Raw genomic sequence first — 22,108 nt, forward strand, 5'->3', positions numbered from 1 at the left:
TACGAATCTCTCCTTCCTCCCTATCTCCTCTCCCCTTTATAATAAATAAATAAATAAATAAACAAATAAATAAATAAGTCACATTAACCTATTGAGCATATCTGAAAATGTACACCTAATTTCATACCTGTAACAACAATAATGACATTTTGCTATTTGATGTGACATATCAAAAGGCTGAGGGACGTAGTTTCTGGGTAATTGATCATGCTAACAATAACTAATAAAAGGGGTCAGTGATACTCTAGAATGCTAAAGATCCCTCATGAAACCACTCAGTGCTTATGTGGCCGTTGAAGAGTGGGTATTCTGAGGGTGACAATTAATTGGTTAACAATTAATGAAAGCAATGGATATTATATTGAGAGGTGGGCTTATTTTAGTGAGAGTCTAGGAGACATGACTCTGATCACTCATTCTTGGTCAAAGAGATTTAACTATACCCATATCTCACCACTTAGGATGATCTAGACAAAAGGGAGAATCCACTTTTTCCCAGACCTATCTGAGTAAAATCCTGGACTGGAATCCATTAATTCATCTAAAAGTTTTCCCTCTTATTGTCAGCCCTGAATTTCAAAGGCTACCTGTATAACCTACAGGGGCTGATAAATGAGCAAGTAGAGGGAAAAACTTTGGTCCTAATTCAATAATAATTTCTTTCGTTGATATAATTAGCACCATGCCATCCACAATCCACAAACAAAAACATCTGGAAGATCTGTTTTAAGTGCTTACTATGTTGTGCTAAGCACTAGGGATACAAAGAAAGGCAAAAACACAAAAAACAGACCCTGACCTCAAGGAGCTTACATAGAAAGGGGTATATATTTATATGAAATCTGATAAAATGAAAAAGAGGATAAGAAAACCAAGTAGATAAGAAAACAAAACCTGACAATCTGTTGCTTCCATGCAACACATTTGAAAAACAAAGACATATACTAAATAAAACTGAGGGGATGGAAAAAAACAATTTACTATGTATCCAGTGAATTCTGCTGAAAACACAATATTTAGTTATTTTTAAGGTGGCCCTGGTTCCACTGGATCTCTTTCTCTCACCCTGATCCCCAATTCATGTTCATTACTCATTTCTCTGTAGGATTTTGCTTATCAGTTTCTTTTTCTCTCCTGCTTTTTATCTAGTTATATGATTCTTCTTCCTCTTTTTCCCTCTCAGTCAAGTAGATTCCCCCTTCTTCTCCTTCCCTTTAATTAGTCCTGTTCATTAGTTTTTTAAATTTCTTTTTTTTTTTTTTGGCTAAGCAATGAGGTTAAATGACTTGCCCAAGGTCACATAGCTAGTAAATGTTATATGTCTGAGGCCAGATTTGAACTCAGGTCCTCCTGAATTCAGGGCCAGTGCTCTATCCACTGCACCACCTAGCTGCCTCCATTTTTTTTTTCCAAAAAGATTCCTATCGCTTTCTTCATTATCTGTCCTCTCCTTCTGTCTACTGTTAACCCTCATTCTCTGATTCATGACCCCTATAATTATACAGTCCTTCTCTTTTCTTTGTATACCCTCATGTAATCAAAGTATGGATTCTAGGGTTTCCCCTCTAGGCAGTTTCTGCCACTGCTTTGTAGACTTTGCCCTAAGGATTTCTCTTTTCCATTGTCTCACTCCCACAAAAATGCCAGTTATTGCAGGTATCAGAGAAGATGCTGCCCCATGGTAAGGTCCTCCCCCATCATGTCCTTGATTATATAGCTTACCACTGATCTATATTCTTCCCTTATTACCTTTTCCCCCTATTTGCCTCAAAATCACTCCTCCCTGAGTCTTTACTCTCCCAGGGGTTCCAACCCCCCCCCCAAGGTAGGATGAGTAGACTTTTCAGTCACCAAATCCCCAGACCACACCCAGTGCTAGATCCCCATCTCCCTTCATAGACTATCTTCACCCATAGGAGTATTCATCAGTGGAATTTCTTCTGACTCCCAAAATTAGGCCTCCCTTCTTTGCTCCTTTTTTCAATTCTTCCTTTCTCCTCCTCACCCACTTCCCCTGAAGGTCTCTTTCTGAGACCCCAGAAGTCACTTCTCTCATTGACAGTCCTTGATTTGACCACGGCAGATCACATTCTTTTTTATTCCCCTCTTGCTGATTCCCTACCCCTTTCATGTACCCTCCCATCTTATAATGCAGTCCCATCAGGAAAAAAGAACCACATACAAACAAAACACCCCAACAAAATTAGTTCAACTATAGGAAGAATGTCACTGGGTTCTGTCCATAATGGCCCATATCTGTCTGTACACTATTTTTTTTTGAGGTAATTGGGGTTAAGTGACTTGCCGAGGGTCACACAGCTAGTAAGTGTCAAGTGTTTGGTGTGAGGCCGGATTTGAACTCAGGTCCCCTAACTTCAGGGCCGGTGCTTGTCTGTACACTATTACCTCTCTCAGATTTGTACCTTCACCCTGTCTGCTTGTGTTGCTTGATTGGTTGTTGTCCTTCATTCTTGAAGCGAACCAAAATGACATTGCTATGTTAGAGTCAAGTTAGTGTGTCTGACTGGCTGATAAGACCAATATGAACTCAGAGTGCTGTACCATAGGTCAGGCCCAAATAGTCCCTGTAAACATTTGGGGCAGCTTCTCTGAATGTTCTTATTTCAAGTTTCTTTTGAGCTACTTCAGTTCTGCTTTGCTCACGTAGAGCACGACACCTTCACTGACAAGGGCATGCCACGCTGGGTGGTCCTGTGCCAGTGTTATGCCATCAGTTCCAAAGTTCTTCTGAGAGATTGCATCCTCCTTGAGTGTGAGCAGTGTGTTTATTCATCATTTCATCTCATCACTCCTCTCCCTGGCCCCCACCTCCACCCCCACCCAGGCCCTTATACACTAATAAGCATCAGATAAAAATGTTTGTGGAATTCAGGATGGAGGTTACATCTCTTCTGTTCTGTAAAGAACCTAGACAGTATGGCTATTTTACAATTTAAAATGATTAAAAATCATTTTATTGCCTGATTATTTGTGCTGTTATTCTATTGCTATAGTATTAACCACATTCATATTCCTCAATTTCAGGTTAGAACAGTTAATCCTTTCTGACAATAGAATTTCTACTCTACATTTTCCAGATGCTGGAATAGGTACACTATCACAATGATTATTTCATCATATTTTAGCCATTCATCGACTTCTCCATGATTAACTTTATTCTCCTTTTTTAGGGTGCAAAACCTCAATGTTTCCTTCCTTGCAGTACCTAGTGATAAATGGCAATCAGATATCACAAGTGAGTGTGTTTGCTTTGTGTGTGCGTAGAGCATCTTGGTTGACTATTTTTCATCCAGGTGGCTTGTGTGAATATGTGAAGACACTGTGTTCCCTTTAGTAATAGTAATCAATAGTCCCACAAAGTAAAATAATTTGTTTTCCTGGGACTTCTTTATAATAAAACCTAAGTATAATCAATCGGTCAGTCAACAAGCAGTTAATTTCACACCACATACCAGACATTATGCTAGATACTAGGGATACAAAGATAAAAATAAGACAGCTTTTGTCCTCAAGACATTCTATTGGGGGAAACACTATATACACAGATTGTTAAATGCAAAATATAGCTACAGTGAACACAAAGCAAATTTCCTGGTGTAATAGGGAGTAATAGCACCTGGAGGGCTTTGGGGATGAGCAGGAAGGGCCTTATTTAGGAAATGGCAATTAGGCTGAGTTTGAATGGAGCTTAAGTAAGAATATGCTCCAGGTGGGGGCCTACCTGGTTATGCAGTCCAGCTGGTAAGCCATTTGGCTGGAAGGTAGAATGTGTAAAAGGGAGTAATATGAAATAATCCTAGAAAGATAGAGTTAGGTCAGAAGAAAGAAGTCAGTTAATTGCTGAACCAATATCCATTTAGATCAATACTTTGTAGATATGTAATATCTACAAATATATAAAAATAGATGTGACTTTTAAACGTGGAGAGTAGTTGGTGTTTTAGATATGACAAAGCTGAGTATTCTGAGAATGTAATTGATACTGTTTGGTGAGAATTTACAAATCAGTTTAAAATCTAGCCATTTCTATTTTTTTCTCCTTTAATTCCAGTGGTCATCTATTAATGAATTAGATAAGTTACAAAGTTTACATCCTTGTCCTGTACACAGAATCCCCTGACTGAAGGGAATAAAGAACTTCAGACTATTCGCCAACTAATTATTGCCAAAATTGGTCAGTTGAAGATACTGAATAAATGTGAGGTGAGTATTTTATTTCAAATAGAGATTTACTATTTTTGAAATAGATTAATTAGGTTTATTTTATTAGGTTTTTGGAAGAGACTGGAAAAATAACGTTTTAATTAGGATCTAAATTCCTAGAGGTCAGGGATGTTATGCTTTTACCTTTGTAACTTTAGGTAATAGAATAGTGCTTTATATACTGTTTTTCAGTCATGTCCAACTCTTCATAATCCTGTAGACCATAGCATGCTAATACTGACCGTGTGGTTTTATTGGCAAAGATACTGGAGTAGTTTGCCATTTCCTTTTCTAGTGGATTAAAGAAAACAGAGATTAAGTGACTTGCCCAGGGTCACCCAACTAGTAAATGTCTGAGGCTGAATTTCTTAACTGGGCCTTTTCACTAGCTGTCTCCCATGTCTAGAATGCTCTCTCTCCATATCCTCCTTTTGGTTTCTCTGGCTTCCCTCAAATCCGAGCTAAAATCCTTCCTTCTGCAAAGAAGCCTTTCTTAGTACCCCTTAATGCTAGTGTCTTTCCTTCGTTGATTATCTCTGATTTTTCCTATCTGTATCTATATGTGGTAACTCAAAAAGACAGGTTTAGGCAACGCCTTAAGAGTCCTTAACTGTGTATCTTTATCTGTCTGTCTGTCTGTCTGTCTGTCTGTCTCTTGTCTGTACATTTTAGTTGGGACTACAATGAAGCCAGGAAGGCTAGGAAGTGGCGATAAGGAGGGATAGAATTCCAGGCATGGGGGACAACTAGTGAAAATGTCCACAGACTGGAGGTGGAATGTCTTATATGAGGAATAGCAAGGAAGCTAGTGTCACTGGACCACAGAGTATTTAAGGGCTGGGGTGTAAGTGTAAGAAGGCTGAAAAAATAGAGGAGGGCCAGGTTATATGAAGGGCTTTGAAGGTCTAATAGAGGATTTTATATTTGATCCTGGAGGTGATAGTTAACCATTGGAATTTATTGAGTAAAGAGGCCTATTGAGTAAACATGGTCACATTTTTGCTTTAGGAAGATCACTTTAGCAGCTGAGTAGAGGCTGGACTAGAGTGGGAAGAGATTTGGAGCAGGCAGACCAACCCATAGGCTATTGTAATAGTCCAGGCATGAGGTGATGAGGATTTCACAGGGCAGTGGCAGAGTAGAGAAGGGGATGTTACAAAAGTAAGAGTGCAAGAGATGTTACAAAAGTAAAATCAACAGATTGGATATGAGAGTTAAGAGAAAGTAAGGAGTAGAAGACATCTAGGTTTCTAGCCTGGGTGAGTAAGAGGATAGTGATAATCTTAGAGTAAGAAGGAAGAGGAGGGGAGGGTTTTGGGGGAAAGATGGAGTTCAGGTTTGGACATGCTGAGTTTAAGATATTAATGGGACATTTAGGTTGAGATGTCTGATATGTCTTGGAGATGTGAGCCTAGAGGTCAGTCAGAGATTAGAGCTGGATAAATGGATTTGAGAATCATTAGTATCAGGATAATTGAATCTATGGGAGTTAAGTTCACCAAGTGAAATAGTATAGAAGGAGAAGAGAAGAGGGCCTAGATCCCTACGTTAGTGAGATCTGGTCAAAGATCCAGCAAAGGAGACTGAGAAGGAACAGTCAGATAGGTAGAAGGATAAGGAAAAGAGAGTGATCTACAAGTGTCATAGGCTAGAGATAGCTTAAGAAGCTTTAAGATTGAGAAAAGGCCATTGGATTTGGCAATTAAGAGAATTAGTAACTTTGAAGAGAACAATTTTGGTTGAATGATGAGACCAAAAACTGGATTGTAGAAAGTTAACAAGAGATTGAGAGGAAAGGAGGTGAAGGCATCTATTGTAGACATGCAGCTATATAGAATAAACACCAAATAAATATGAAGTAGTTAAGGAAGGAGAGAGCTCTAGCAGTTGGGAGAGGGGATCAAAAAAGGATTCATGTTGAAGTGAAGGTGGAGCTTGAGCTGAGTATTGAAGAAAAGCTTGAAACTTGGGACAGTGCCCCCTTCACCCCAGGAGCAGAGCTTCACTTTAACATAGACTTAAAAGTCAAGAAATAGGCAGAGAAAATGAGCAAATGTTTAACACCCCCCCCCAAAAGAATCTGACTACAAAAAGTTATTATGGTGACAGGGAAGAACAAAACACAAACTCAGAAGAAGCCAACCAGTCAAAACTGCTACATGCAAAGCCTCAAAGAAAAATGTGAATTGGTCTTAGGTCCCAAAAAGAATTCCTAGAAGATATCAAAAAAAGATTTTAAAATCAAGTAAGAGGGGCAGTGGGAAAAATGGGAAAAGAAATGAGAGTGATGCAAGAATATAATGAAAAAAGAGTCAACAGTTTGGTAAAGGAGGCACAAAAAATACTAAAGAAAATAAAATCTTAAAAACCAGATTAGGTCAAATGGTAAAAGAGGTACAAAAATCCATTGAGGAGAAGAACTCTTTAAAAAGTAAAATTGGCCAAATGGAAAAGGAGGTACAAAAGCTCACCAAAACAAAAAAAAAAAAGCTCACCAAAGAAAATAATTCCACAAAAATTAGAATTGGGCAAGTGGAAGCTAATAGTTACATGAAACATCAAGAAACAATCAAACTAAATCAAAAGAATGAAAAAATAGATGAAAATGTGAAATATCTCATTGGAAAAACAACTGACCTGGAAGGAAAAGAAATTGAGGAGAGAATTTCAGAATTATTGGACTACCTGAAAGTCATAATAAAGAAAAAAAGCCTAGATATCATCTTTCAAGAAATTATCAAGGAAAACTGCCCTGATATTATTCTAGAATCAGGGGTAAATTAGAAATTAAAGAATCTGCCAATCACCTCTTGAAAGAAAGCCCAAAATGAAAACTTCCAGGAATATTATAGCCAAATCGCAGAGCTCCTAAGTTAAGGAGAAAATGTTGCAAGCAGCCAGAAAGAAACAGTTCAAATATCATGGAGCCACAGTCAGGATAATGCCTCTAGAGAATGAACTGATGGAAGTCTGAATGCACATCAAAGCATACTTTTTTTTTAACTTTCTTTTTCTTTTTGTCTGTGTTTTCTTTATAGCATGACTAATCTGGAAATATGTTTTGCATGACTGCACATTTATAACCTATATCAAATTGCTTGCCTTCCTCAAAGAGGGAGGAAGGGGAGAGGAAGGGAGAGAATTTGGAATTAAAAATTTTTAAAAACAAATGTTAACAATTGTTTTTACTTGTAATTTGGGGGGAAATAAAATATTAAATAAAATGTTTTTGAGATAAAACAGATTTTAAAAAGGTAAAATAGACAAAATAGATAATTACTTAAAGTGAATGGTATTTGCATAAACAAAATCATTACAGCTAGGATAAGAAAAGAACCACTTAGTTGGCAAAAAAAGATCCATGCATCAAATATTTATGATAACCGTTTGACATCCAGAATGAATAAGGGATTAAAATAAATACATAATATCTTGAGCCATCTCCCAGTAGAGAAATATAGTCAAAGGATTTGAATAATTTTCAAAAAAAAATGCAAATCTTCAACAACCATTTGAGAAAAGTCTCCAAATTATTAAGAGTAGGAGAAATTCAGTAACTCCAAAGTTGTACCTCATACCCATCAAATTGGCAAAAATGATGAAAGATAGAAAAAGATCAGTGGTGAGGGGATTATAGAAAGACAGGCACAGCAGTTCACCACCCATCACTGCAGAAGAACTGTGAATTGGTTTAACTATTTCAGAAAACAATTTGGAGTTAAATGAGAAAAACCTTCAAACTGTTTACTCTTCGATCCAGTGATCCCACTACTATACATACTCCAAAGAGGTCAGTGAGGGAAAGATGTGACACTATGTAACGCAAACACTATGTAACACAAAAAATATTCACAGCAGAACTCTTTGAGCAAACAAACAACTTGAAACAAAATGAGTTCCTACTTACTGGGAATAATTTGTGATAGGTGAATGTAATGGAATATTATTGCATTGTAGTAAGTGAAGAATTCAGAACACAAAAATGGGAAGATATATAAAATGGTACAGAATGAAGAAAGCAGAACCAGTAGAACATTATTCTCAATATAAATCGTACCACTGAAAAGATAGTTAAATTCTGCCAAACTCTAATGAACAATTGCAGTGATAATAAAATTACCTCCCTTCTCTCTGTGGAGGGAAGGGGAAAGCCCAGAAAGGTGGCATGCAGCAAATACTTTGAGAAGAGAGCACTCATAGTTGGCTTTGCTCATGTGTATTTTTCTTTGTTACAAGAAAAGGTCTAAAGGTTAAGTGGAGAAAAGTTTAAGGGAAACAACTATAGGGTGAAAACAAAAGGCAAAATAAAAGGTTTAATATTTTTAAAGACATGAACTACTGAAATATAGCTGAATTTCCTTTAAATGAAACAGTTTTAATATCTACAGATTGAGAGGTCTGTGTAGGGTAGTGGAAAAGGTTTTAGATTTGGAGAACCTGGGTTTGAATCCCATTTCATTTACTTGCTAATGTGAGTCACTTAACTTCCCCAGGCCTGAGCTTCCTCATTTAACAATGAGGGGATTGGATCAGATAGCCTTCAAGGTCCCTCTGGCTCTGTGATCCTATGATATAATGTTTCAAAGGATGTGAGCTAATGTTGAATGGTAAGATTGTTAACATCTCTTATTCTTTTTCCGCTATTTATGCATAATGACATCAGGGGGTGATTTGGGAAAAGAGGCACTTGGAGTTAGCATTTCTCAGTCCCCAAAACTCCCTAGGAACGAAGGCTACTTTTGACAGACTCCTTTTTCATTCTGGTTCCACACAGATTTTTCCTGAGGAAAGGCGGGGAGCTGAGCTTGATTACCGTAAGACATTTGGAAATGAATGGAAAAAAGCTGGTGGACATCAGGATCCAGATAAAAACAAACCAAATGATGAATTTATTATAGCCCATCCCAGATACCAGTTACTCTGTCTTAGTAAGTACAGCATGAGCATTAATTAGCAAGTGTTTAAATACCTACTATGTACCAGGAGCTAGGGCACTAGAGCCATAAAAACAGCAATGAAACAGATCCTGCCCTCAAAGAGCTTACATTCTATTCAGGGAAACACATGTACAGTATGTATACAAATAAATACAAAGTCATTTGGGAGGGGAGTAGTGGAGAGGCACTAGTCACTGGGGAGATGAAGAAAGGTTTCATGTAGAAGATGGAGCTTGAACAGAGTTTTAAAGGAAACTAGAGAATCTAAGAAGTGGAGGTCAAAAAAGAGTGTATTTCAGCACTGGGGACAGACTGTGCAAAGGTTCAGGGAAAGAAGATAGACTGTCATGTGTAATGAATAGCAAGAAGATGAGTTTAGCTAGACTGTCAAGTGCAGGCAGGTGAGTGGTGCATAATAAAGCCAGGAGGGTAGATTAAGTCTAGAACCTGCAGGGTGATTGATTCCCCAGCTACGGCACTGGAGCTGGAGGCAGGAAGGAAGACTCAAGTTCAAATCCATTCTCAGACGTTTAATAGCTGTATGATCCTGGGCAAGTCCCTTAACTTCTGTCATATTTTCCTTAACTGTAAAAATGGAGAAAAAAATAGCACCTGTCTTCCTGGTTTGTTGTGAGGATAAAAAGAGATTTATAAGGAACTTTGCAAACCTTAAAGTGCCATATTATTGGCTAACTATAATAATAATAATAATTATTATTATTAGCCACTAGAGTTTTTTTGAGTAAGGGAGGTACATAGACCTAGGCTTTAAGAAAATCACTTTGACAGCTATATGGGGAGTGAAGTAGGGAGAAACTTGAGGAAAGGAGATCAGTTAGGAGGCCATACTTCAGTAGAGAGACAACAAAGTCCTTGACTAGTTGGTGGTGACTGTGTGAGAGAAAAGACAGATATGAGATACTGTAAAGACAGAAACAAGATTAGGAGACAGTGGATATGTAGAATGAATCAGAGTGAGTTGAAGTTGATAGTAGGGTTACTGGATGACTGGAAAGACAGTGGTGTCTTCAACAGAAAAGGAGAAGTTTGGAAGAGGAATGGGTTTTGGGGGATTGATAATGAACCCGTGGAGTTTGAAATAACTTAGAGATATCCAGTTGGAAATGTCTAATAGGCATTTTGTGATGGGGGATGAGCATACCAGAGAAACTAGAGCTGGCAGTCACTTGCATAAATGTGATTGTTAAACCCATAGGAGTTGATGAGGTCACTGAGAGAGTATAGAAAAAGAGAACAGGGCCCAGGATACACTTATGCTTAAAGGATGTGATATGGATGGTGACTTTGAAAAGAAGACTGAAAAGGAGAGGAGTTGCTAAAGCAGAAGAAGCAAGAAAGCAATGTCCCAAAAACCCATAGAGGAAAGTGGACAGCAGTGATATATTCTGCAAAGAGGTTAAGAAGGAAGAGGATTGAGAAAAGGCCATCAGATTTGTCCATTAAGAGGTCATTGATAATTTTGGAGAGAGTTGTTTCAATTGAGAGAAAGATAGGAAGCTAGATTGCAAAAGATCGGGAAGATAATGAGAGGAAATAGAGAGAATTTGAGCTTTTTTCTAGGAGTTTGGCTTTGAAAAGGAAAGAAGATGTATAGGACAATACCTTGAGGGGAAGGTTTTTTTAAAGCATAGGAGAGAACTGGGCATATTTATAGGCAGCAGGGAAAATGTCCTTATTTCCCATTGGTACTAGCCTGTCACAAACTGTAAGCTTTTCAAGGAGAAGGACTGTTTCATTTTGTCTTGTAATCACTAGCACCTATCTCAGTGCCTGGCACATTTATTAAACTGGGTTTCTCAACTAAATGATCGATAGCAAGTTTTTAACGACGGTAGAGTTTGACTAAATGACTTGCCAAATCAATATTGTGTAAGGATTTTCTTTGGGGGAAAATTTAGAAAAAGTGTCGAGGTTGAATAAATTAAGTGCAAACTAGATGAAATTCTTAGGGAATATAAATCAACCCGGGTCTCCCATATTTAGAAGAGTTTTAATTTTTTTCATTGAAACTAAATTGAATTAGAGATTTGAGAATTCTGAAGTGGTAAGATAAAGCTATTTAAATGGTAAGGAGAGGCTAGCATTTGTTATTGCTGAAGTTTTTCTTTACATCTCCAGATGTGTATGTTAATTATTCAGGAAAAAGACTTGATGTTTCCAGGGAGCCAATATCACTTCCTACTTTATAGAGAACTGGCTGCTAGGACTGAAATTTAGAAGGTTCTGATGATATTTGTGGTCCTTTAGAAGGTAGAAGTAGCTGAGTTTAGCCCCTGGTTACCAAGAATTAGTTAAAATAGGAAGCCACCAGATGGTGGATGCACTTCCTTCCACTTGCTGGGAAGGCTTGGAGTATAACTCCTTTGGCTTGGACCCACCTCATTTCTTCCTTCCTTGTGATCTCCAGGCATCTTCCTAGAGGCCTCCATTGTACTGGAGTACACTAAAAAAAAAAGTTCCCTTGGAGTTTTTGTGTCCCAAGGTCTAGGGTTTCTACCTGACCATTCCTTATTTATTTTAGAAAGTTATTTTGAGAGAGCTGTTCACACTATTTGCTCCAGGTTCCTGGGTGCCATGCTAGGTCTATCCTGGTAAGACTGGCCATTAATACTTTGACTAATCCAGTGTATGTTTTCATGGCCCCAGGGTGCTTTGGCCCATCCCATTTGGATGGTGCAGAGTTTTAATACTTTAATTATTAATTATTTTATATGTAATAATGCAAATATATACTATAATAATTATTAATTATTAATACTTAATAATTTAATAATTAAATACTTTAAAACTTGTAAACCCTAGCTCTTTTCCTAAGGAATGTGTGGTTGCTCTTTGGTGCTTCTTTGTTCCTGATGTACTTTTCACTTCATTCTAACCTATATTACTCTTCCAAATTTTGCTTTTACATGACTTTCATTTCTATCCATTTCTTAATGCAGAGAAGCACCTACTACGTAATAAATGCTTCAGGCTCTAATATTATCTCTGTGGATGAGAAAGGCTGCTTTTGGGAATGGCATACAAATCATTCCATTAGCTGACCCATTTTGGTAGGTGCCTTCGGTGATTTGAGTGTTTTCTAAGGAAACCCTGTAGCCATGGATCTGTATTACTGGTAGCAGTTTTAAAGCAAAGCCCAGGTACTTTGAGCATATGCCAAAAATTCATCGACAGTTGGCCCACAAGAAGCCTAGGTGGTTGAAAGAGTCCTGGCCTGCCCCTAGCATTTAGGCTCCCTTTTATGGTGCACAAGCTAGTTGGTTGAAATGAAGCAGGGAGAAACCTAGTATAATTGCTGCACCCAATGGAAACCCAACTGAGCAGATTTCTCTTTCTGACCTCTAAATTGATAGGAACTATTACTAGAGCTGAAACATACTTGAGGGGAAAGAGAAAGGAAGTTGTGACTGAAACAAAGGTATCTGGGTCCAAAAACCCCTCTCAGTAACATAAAAAACAACAAACCAAACTGCCACTAAAAACCCAGGGCTGTGGGGTTGCAAGGTGGTGCAGTGGATAGAGCGCTGGCTCTGGAGTCAGGAAAATCTGAGTTCAAATCTGGTCTTAGACACTTGATCACTTGATACTTACTAGCCATGTGATTCTGGTCAAGTCACTAAATGCCTCGGAAAAAACCCAAAACAAAAGAAAAAAACAACTCAGGGCTGTGACTAACGTACTAACCGTTGCCCTGGTACTGCAAGACATTTCTTAGTGTGGGAAGGAAAAGGATTGTTTGAGGCACATTTATCCATAAAACGTTATTTTCTTACAAGTCTTTGGGTTCCTTGTTCAATTAGTTGACATGTTACTATCCCTCTCTTTTTATAAACAGAATATGGTGCACCTGAAGATGGGGAACTGAAACCACAACAGCCATTTATGCTGAAAAATCAATTGCTAAGTAAGAATTCAGAATCTAAAAAAATAAATATTTGTCTTCAAGTCCTTATGAGCAAAAAGAAAACCAGGAGGTGGTTGGCTGATGGAGATTACAGAGTTTAACTTAAACAGATTTTACATATTAACTGAAGTACCATGATATTTAAAGCAATGCTTAATGATTCTAAGTTTTAACATTTAGCACATAGGAGTAAAATTGCTGTAAGGATTCAGCATTTTATAACTATTGTGCTTCACATTTCATTTTAAATTGAAATAGTGTCTGGGTAGTTAAGCAGATTATGATTCTCTAGAAATGAGTAATTTCCTACTTTTGAATGTTTCCCAAAATGCAATTTGAAAGAGCATTAAAGTGATAGAACAGGTTAGAAACTGATACTAGAATAGTATTTGCCTCTTATTTCTGCGAAGGCTACAGAGTATTTAGGACCAAATATTATGTCAATAAGAACCGTTCTGAATTAAGTACTGAAGCAGGGAGCTAATGGAGGCCATAATTGCAAACATAGTAAAAGAAAGATTGCAACAGGTATTCATTAAGTAATATTTCTCTTTTCCCTTAAAGCACTAACGATAAAATGTCTTAATCAGCCTGATCAAAAAGTCCTAGTGAAGCAACTACCAGGTAAGGGCATGCCTGAGCAGTTTTTGACCTCTACTTGCTACTTATTCCTGGGCAGGGATGGTGGAAGCTTTCTAAAACAGATCAGATTCATGTAAAAAGATGGACTTGAAAGTCTTCAGATCTTCATAGACACTTTCCAACTTAAGGCAGCACCAGAGAAGTAAGTCACATTAGTATTACTTCCATTCCCAGAGTATCAGGAGCCCACCATTTACTTATCTCAGTGCATCCTGTAGGTGACCCTGAGTTATCAGAGGGAACTGTGAGGTCCTACCAGAGGCTTGGTGTAGGGGCCTAGCAATATTTGTCCTGAAGACCAGCCTAGTGGCATAGCACTGGGTTTGTCACAAGACAACTATTGTTTTGAGAACAGTAACTTATTTAACAAATTGTTTGGAAGAGTTACAACTCTGTTAATGAAGGGAGCTCACAAATCACTGAAATCACATATATTTTGAGATGTTAAAGTTTAAAAATATTGTAGGTATATAAAGGAGAAACCAAATTTTAATTTTTAAAAATGTAGTGTTTTTTTTTTTAGTTTTAAATATTCACAACCACAGATTTGCATAGCTCTTCTCCATTTACTGCGGTGCCTTTTTAAAAATTGTTGGATTGTTGTTGTTATTGTTGTTTGTCCTTTGTTCTTGAAGAGGACCAGTGACATCAGGAAGGTGATGTCATGACTTGCAAGTGGATTAGATTTAAGTGAGGCTAGGCTGTGCAGTCACCAGCTGCTCACTCTGTCCCCTGGAGCCATCTGGGTCCTATGGTAAGATATAGATCAGGACACCTGGAGATGGCCCTGATACCATGGGAAACTTTGGTCTTTTTAAGCTAAGGTCTTTCCCAGTTCTCAGTTTTACTGAGGCAAAGCCCATTCAGTGATTAAGGATAGGTAAGAAATAAGGCCCAAAAAAATGGCCTTTTTTTGTATCATAAAGAGCAGGGACAGTCAGTTTTCCCTATAGTGCTTGGGTAGTGTTCTGCATACAGATACTCTACAAATTCTCACCGACCAAATACAAATACTTGGAGAGTAATAACCATACCTACTTTTTCTTAGGTATAAGACCAACAAGCAATTATTTTCCTCCTCTATCTGCAGACCAGCTTTGGGGCTTTATTCAAATATGTCAGTCATTTTATAGATCATCTAGTCCAACCCCTCATATTACAGATGGGGAAATGAGGCCCAGAGAGGTTAAGTAACTAATCCAAGATTGCACTTGTGGCAAGGGTAATAACTAGGCCATGAACTAGGTTTCTCTTGACTTCAGATCCAGTGCTCATTCCAGAATGATTGTTTATTCAGAAAACAAATACCTTTCTGAAGAAATTTGAACTAGATGATTTAACTTAGACTTGACTCAGACGGAAACAAACTAAAACCTGAAATGTGGCTATCATTTGCTGTGGTCAGTTCAGATACTGTGGAATCTGAAATTTAAATTTTGATTTAGATAAATATTTAAACAAAGGTCAAATTTGGAACAGTGATTTAAGAGCAAAAATGAAATTCAAGTCATCAAGACCACTTTTCCCTTTTTACTCATCAGTAGAGGAAAAACTCACTGATCTTTTAAATTTGTTCATTTATTTAATAAAACAAGGATTTATCAGTCTTCTATTAATTTACCAATATTCCTTCTTTCATTTTTTTAAGACTACTCCAAAATCTGCTTCTCCTCAAAAAAACCCAAAAGTAGGTAGTTTGATTCATTATTCTGTTTTCAGAGTTAAATGTTGACAGCATGGGCCACAGTAGTGCTGGGTAAGTAGAAAACCAGTTCATCTCCTTTGATGTTATTGCCATTAGCACTTAGGACCTTACTCATTGGGATTATCAATATTGAGACCTAGTTCCTATGGGGGGGTTTTTCACTGGGGAAAAAAGGGAACTTCACTGTTGAATTCTGAAATCTTTTAATCACTTTCCTAGCTTTGGGAATTTGCTGTGGAAATTACTCTCATGATATTCCATAATTTATCTGTATTTTGGAGTTTAGAGAGTTGCCCGGAACATGGAGAGGATAGATGACTTGCCCATGGTAATATAGTTAGTATATGTCAGTCCTTTCTGATTCCCCTACTTCACCATATATTTCCAAAGTAAAGTAGAAGAAAAAAAATCAGATTATTCCATTTGCAAATTATGCCTGTTACACTTCAATTGCCTGTTATAACTATCCTAGCTTCTGTTTTAAATGGCTCTGTTAAATATTACTAGCGTTGCTTTCCCTGTGTGTAAAGCAGAAATAAAACAGCTGTGTACTTCTTTGTGAATAAACATACAAATAATTCTAGAAAGGAAGAGAAAGCATGCACATACGAGATGCTTTCACATGACGCTTTATTTTAGCCAGTGAATTTTATTTGGGTAACCGTAAGGGGATGAAGTGCAGGGCAGTAGGTTTTATAGTTGAGCACTTTTATTTTAGTAAGCAGGGGAGCATTGGACAGGGATCTGCAAGGTTACTTATGATATAGAATTTACTGTAACCAGTTCAAACTAAGAGCCAAGCCATTGGCTAAGGACTCTGAAAAAAACGATACAAAACAAAAAATGAAAACAAAACTATAGCCTGCAGAACTTTGTAATCTTTTGTATGCTTTGTAATAGGATTTTACCCATGGTTTAAGAAATGCTTTTTTTTTGGCCAGAATTAGATAGTTTACTTACATGACTTTCTAAAAGGCATCATTATCATCTCAGATTCATTTTAGCCTCAACTATTAATTAGGTCATCTCATACCTTTATTTCATTAATAATTAAGTGGAAATGGCAGAGTTAGAAATGATATGCATTAACTTCTGCTTGGATTATTCTGAATTTAACCCCCAAATGGTATATAACTCACTATTTTGCATTAAATCAAGAGCTTAAGTGTTTTCCTTGATACTTGGAAAACATGATAATTTGTGACAGAGGAGTAAATACATTTGTAACTTATGTGAAAATGTCCATCAAGAAATGTAATGAGTTTCACAGACTGTCCTGTAGAGAAAACCAGACACCTGAATCATACCTGATCAAGAATCTCCTCTATAAAATCCCAAAGGGTCATCTTTGCTTGAAAACTTGTAGCGAGGTAGAAACCACTGCTAACCTAGGTGGCCTGTGCTGAATTTTGGGCAATATTCAATGTTCAGTTTTTTCCTTACTTTAAAGCCTAAATATTTTTCTATGCAACTTCTATCCATTCCTTGCCAGTTCTGTTATTCTGGACCTAAACAGGTTTAATCCTCCTTCACTTGATGGTACTTAAAATACCCCAAAGATGGCTCATGTTGCTCCCCAAGTCTTTTTCAAGTTAAATATTTCCAATTTTTTCAGCTGATCGAAACACAGCCTGGCTCAAGACTTTCCCATTGTCTGGACGTTGTCCAGGTTTTCCTCACCTTTCTTAAAATTTAGTGACCAGCACTGACTATCCTTCATGTTTCAGCTCTGATCTTACACAAAGGGACTCTCACTTCCTATGTTTTGGACACTGCAGCTTGGGAGCACACTAGCTTTTTGGCTAGCATGTTGCCCTGTCAGCACTGCTTATTAGACACGAAAGTTCCTTACATATTTTTCTCAAGAATAATTGTCTAACTGTGCCTCTTTCATCCTTTATTGGTGAGTGGAATTTTTTTTACTTTAGTATATGATTTTACATTTACATCTATTCCATTTTATCATGATTTAATGGATTAAGAACTAGCCTTAAAGCCATAAGATCTAAGTGTCTTTCCTCTTGACTTAGCCAGATATTGGCCACTTGGTCAGTCAGGTAACCTCACAGTGCTTGAGCCAAGTCTCTGAGACTCCAAGAGGTCTATACAGACCTATATCAGCATAGGATGTTTCCTCACTTGGGCATTCGTATACTTAATCAGTGAAATCACAGGTATAGTCCCTATCCTAAATGGCAATCTCATTAGATTCTACATGTTGAGATCTTTTTGAATCGTTACCCACCATGTTAACTATCCTTTCCAGTTTTGTGCAGTCTGCATGTTTGTTAAAGGCACTATCTACACATTTATCCTGATCATTGGTAAAAATTACTAGTGACTTCTCTCCAAATTGACAATAACTCATTAACTATTTAGGTATGGTTGATTATTCAGCCAGTTCCACATCCACCTAATCTCAGTGTCATTCAGTCCACAAGGATAGCATCTGACTTTCAGTTGCTTTGCTCTGATCTAACATCTTCAGCTTTCTGCTGAAGGAAGGAAATGTGGTTACTTTAGCATGACATTAGCGATTATTAATCCCCTTTCTAGGTGTTTACTAAATATTCCTTTAATAACATATTTTAGAATTTTACCAGGACTCAAAGTCAGGCTTACTGGTCTATGGTTTACATCTGACTCTGTTCCTTTTTGAAAACTGGGAAAGCATTTTTGTCCTTTTCTAGTTCTGAGGCTTCTCTTCGTTATCTTTTTAAGACTGATGACAGTGGCTAAGCAATTGAATCTAACTCTTTTTAGTTCCCTGGGATGTAGTTCATTTAGCCTGCTGACAAATTCACTATGGGCTGCTTGATCACTTTCTCACATTCTCATTTTTATCTTGAATTCTAACTCCTTACTAACCATATTTATTCTGTCCTTCCCAACCCAAAGTGCTTTCTTTGCAGAGAAAAAACATAGAACGAAGATAATAGCTGAGTAGTTATGCCTTTTCACCATCTATTGATATCCTTGCCCTATCCCTTCTTTGCTTGTTTCCTCTCCAACACAGGCTTCTAAAACTCTGTTGTCCTCAATGAATTCTCTTAGTACTCCTTATGCTGTTCTTATGGCCCTTTAATACATTTATATTCATCATTTATTACTTCTCTCTCCCTATCTCCCTAACAGTTTGTCAGAGGTTTGTCTGAAAGGGTTTATTAAATAGGCCATGCTTGATTATAATTTAATTTGTATCCATCTGAGGTGGCATTAACAGAAATGACTACTAATTCTGACATTTCTAGCAACAGTGTTTCAAAAGATGTGATAATCATTGCATGTATATATTACACTCAAACAAATCTGTGATTTTGGTGATTTGGAAGTTCTCTCCAAAGATGTAGGTTACAGCCCATCTTATATGACTCTTATTAATGCTTCCTTTCACCGAAGAGGGATAGATGGGAGAGGGAGCCTTCTTGCTTTCAGGAGGGCACTCACTAACAGAACAGACTGGCTAGCTGCCTGTCATACCTTGCACCACATGACCAGCCTGTCTTTTCTTCCTAGCACACATCTCCTAGATGACATCTTTTACTACTGTTTTAGTTGGAATTCCTCATTGCTTAGATATTGAAGCTTACTGTGTCCTCCATAAAATTCTGCCCTGATCCCTCCTTGGTGCATGAAGGTGATTGTTGAGGGCTATGCTGAAAAAGCTTGGACTGAGGCCTGTTAAGGGAGAAGCTCATCCCTAGAAGCCGACCTCCTTAATGAGGAATTTTTTTTGGCTATGGCAGTTGATGTATATGTATAATATAGAACTTAGGTTGAGTTTTAGTCCTGGTAATATAAGATGAAGTCTAATTAGTTACATGGCTGAATGTAATACATTAGAAAAGAAAGGGCTAATTTTTTATTCTAAAATAAAGATCACATTTATTATCACAAGTTGCATAAAAACCACAGACAGCTTTTACAAAAATGATTTTGATAGAAAAATATTTGAGTTTAAGTACATTGTGATATTGCAGGAAAACCACACACTCTATTGCTGTGCCTCCAGCTAAAGCTTCAAAGAAACTAAACATTTCATAATCAAGATATCCATTATTTACCATAACCCATCTTTGGAAGTAAGTTCACTGTGTTTTCTTAACAAGCCAAATCATTTACTCATTCAAGTGAAATTCCAGGGCTGTAAGTCCCTTGGTGTCATTGAGATAGCACGTTAGTGAACAGTAGAATCAGAGCCGAACAGGATCTTAGAGATCATCTAGTCCAACCCCCTCATTTTACAGATGAGGAAACTGAGGCCTAGAGAAGAAACTATTTGCCCAGAAGAGCTGGGTCTAGAACCCAGGTCTCCTGATTTGCTGGCAAACATTCTTTTCCTTCTGTCAGCTGGACATGAAAAACAAACCAAAGGATGTTGATGATTTCAGACATTCTTTCCTCTGTGCTGAGAATTATATGAGGTGGGGAACAGTTTAAAATAGTATAATCAATGAAACAGGATGAAACTCATCATCAAAGGTCACTTAGGTCAAAACATTGGCTCAATGCGTTCAGTGTACTCTACCAACTGTACTAAAGACTATGGAGCAGTAACATGATGGTCTATATAACAGATAAGCTTCTCAATGCTAATCAGTTACTTGGATAATCTAAACAACTAAAGAACATACAGACATCAAGCCACCTTGGTGCTCAAAAGTTAAAAACACGTGCTTACATTACTGTTAATTTAAGAATAATCTTGTGGGTTTTTTTTAATAAGTGCAGCTGGTTTTATAATTAGTTGTCATTTTTAAGAGAAATAATTTCTCTTCTTCTACTTGACAGAGTCCATGACAATTCAGAAGGTGAAAGGCTTGCTGTCTCGTCTACTCAGAGTTCCAGTATCAGACCTCAAATTGTCCTACGAAAGCCCTAAAGTAAGTGGATTCAGCAAGACCCATAATCAAGTTTAGTCCTTCTTTATAGATTACAATATATTTGACCAAAGGACTTTATTTAGGATTCTGAAGGCAACTGACTTTTAGTGGTAAGAAGAGAGTATACTCTGCAGATTTCTCTCATATCTTTTAAAACTTTTTTTCCCCAATTTTAGATGGAAGGCAGAGAAATTGAACTAGAGAATGACCAACAGCCATTACAGTTTTACTCCGTTGAAAATGGAGACTGTATATTGGTACGATGGTAAAAATTAACTTATGACTATTCAGTGTGACTGAGGCCAAGAAGTCAACGATGTAAAGAATTTGTCAAGCCGAATTTCAGTGGAAGAAAAGATTGTTTCTAGCATTTGTATAATAACTCTGATAAAAACTTTGTGGCTATTTACTTACTGGCTTTTGTTTTTATATTTATTTTTGTACTTTATTCTTATTTCTTCATAGTACAACTTTACATAGAAAACCTAAATGTTAAGACTATTTACTGTTGTTTGAAAAAGTTACTGTCTATAATAAGGATTCTGCATTTTCCCCTAATAGACCTCACTATGAATTATTTACTGATACCAGGTAATTATGATTTACAACTAAGGAAAAGGCCACTGAAAATGTGGGAGGCACATATTCCACTGTTTTGCTAAGTAAATTAATGCTGCTATATCCCTTCTGTTGTACTATTTTTAGCGCATTGAAAAAAAAGTCATGCTTTTTATTTGGGTTTGAACCTAGACATAAGGGGAAAGTGTTATCTTCATGGAAGTTCAAATATGACTGAAATTCAGCTCTAGATTGCCTCAATTTTAGGTGAATATTAGTTAGGCCTGAGGTAAGCCATGATGGTATAAATACTCCCAAGAAATAGAAAAGTGAGGTTAGTTCTTTTAGGGCACCAACTTATTCTTTAGAAAATTACTTCCCCATTATCATCAAAACCCTGAGGAGTGCTTTACTTTTGACTGATATGGAACATTTTCCTTAAGAGGGACACTTATAGCCCTTATCAACAGAATCTGACCAAATTAGCACCCAATACTGTATGCCTGTTGAACTATATAGGCTACAAACTTGGGTAACTACTACTATTATAGACATACTTTTAAAAACAAGGGTCCCAAACTGGGCAAACTCCCTTCTCCAGCTACCTGCTAGATCTGCACTCACTGTTTAGTAACCACAAGGGACAACTTGCCAGCACTTCATTCTCAGAGCAGGCAAGCTTAATTCCATACCGAGAAACAGATGGTTCCTCTTGGATTACTGCTTTACCAGTTACAACTGATTTTAGCAATTAGCCAAGTCACAACCCTAAGTGATGGACAGATTATTAAACTGTAAGTAATTAAGTTTTTTTAAATAAAAGGACTTTTTTCCTTTAAATTGCTTAGACATAAAAAAGTTAATTTTTCAGCATACGCTAATTTTTAAAAGGGGAATTTCTATGCAAATATCAAGAAATATTCCATCAGTTATAGGTGAAAGCACCAACATAATGCCCCTTTAAAGAAATCTGGTTCCACAGCATAACTATGAATTTTCCTTCTACACCTTCATGTTTTCTTCTCTCCAGGTCTTCAGACAGTTTAAATGATTATCATCTTGCCTCACACTTACAAGGATCCCCACATGCTTCCTTCAGCCTCCACAGTTCTGTGAGTTCTTGTGGAGAATACTGAGGGGAAGAGAGCATCCCAGTTTCACAAGTCTTCTCACACAACCAAAGACTATCCTGTTTGTGGAAATCAGAGATATAAATATAGACATATTATACACA

At 37.2% G+C, this 22,108-nt stretch overlaps 2 protein-coding genes across 4 annotated transcripts in view; one reads left to right on the plus strand and one right to left on the minus strand.

Annotated features, from left to right (window-relative positions):
• TBCE (tubulin folding cofactor E) overlaps nucleotides 1-20,725 on the plus strand; it is an 81,771-nt gene extending 61,046 nt beyond the window's left edge. Inside the window, 9 exon segments of the mRNA XM_021000437.2 lie at nucleotides 3,046-3,110; nucleotides 3,192-3,256; nucleotides 4,073-4,109; nucleotides 4,112-4,224; nucleotides 8,999-9,152; nucleotides 13,018-13,086; nucleotides 13,651-13,710; nucleotides 20,225-20,316; nucleotides 20,493-20,725. Of these exon segments, the coding sequence (XP_020856096.1) occupies nucleotides 3,046-3,110; nucleotides 3,192-3,256; nucleotides 4,073-4,109; nucleotides 4,112-4,224; nucleotides 8,999-9,152; nucleotides 13,018-13,086; nucleotides 13,651-13,710; nucleotides 20,225-20,316; nucleotides 20,493-20,585 (748 nt within the window). The 3' untranslated portion in view covers nucleotides 20,586-20,725.
• B3GALNT2 (beta-1,3-N-acetylgalactosaminyltransferase 2) overlaps nucleotides 19,292-22,108 on the minus strand; it is a 40,652-nt gene continuing 37,835 nt past the window's right edge. For all 3 annotated transcript variants that reach the window (XM_078156244.1, XM_021000439.2, XM_021000438.2), the window contains one exon: nucleotides 19,292-22,063. In XM_078156244.1, coding sequence (XP_078012370.1) covers nucleotides 21,929-22,063 — 135 coding nt within the window. In that variant the 3' untranslated portion in view covers nucleotides 19,292-21,928. The remainder of the gene's footprint in view (nucleotides 22,064-22,108) is intronic.

This window comes from Phascolarctos cinereus, unplaced genomic scaffold, assembly GCF_003287225.1.
Source record: "Phascolarctos cinereus isolate Bilbo 61053 unplaced genomic scaffold, phaCin_HiC Scaffold_5;HRSCAF=322, whole genome shotgun sequence".
NCBI classification, from domain to species: Eukaryota; Metazoa; Chordata; class Mammalia; order Diprotodontia; family Phascolarctidae; genus Phascolarctos; species Phascolarctos cinereus.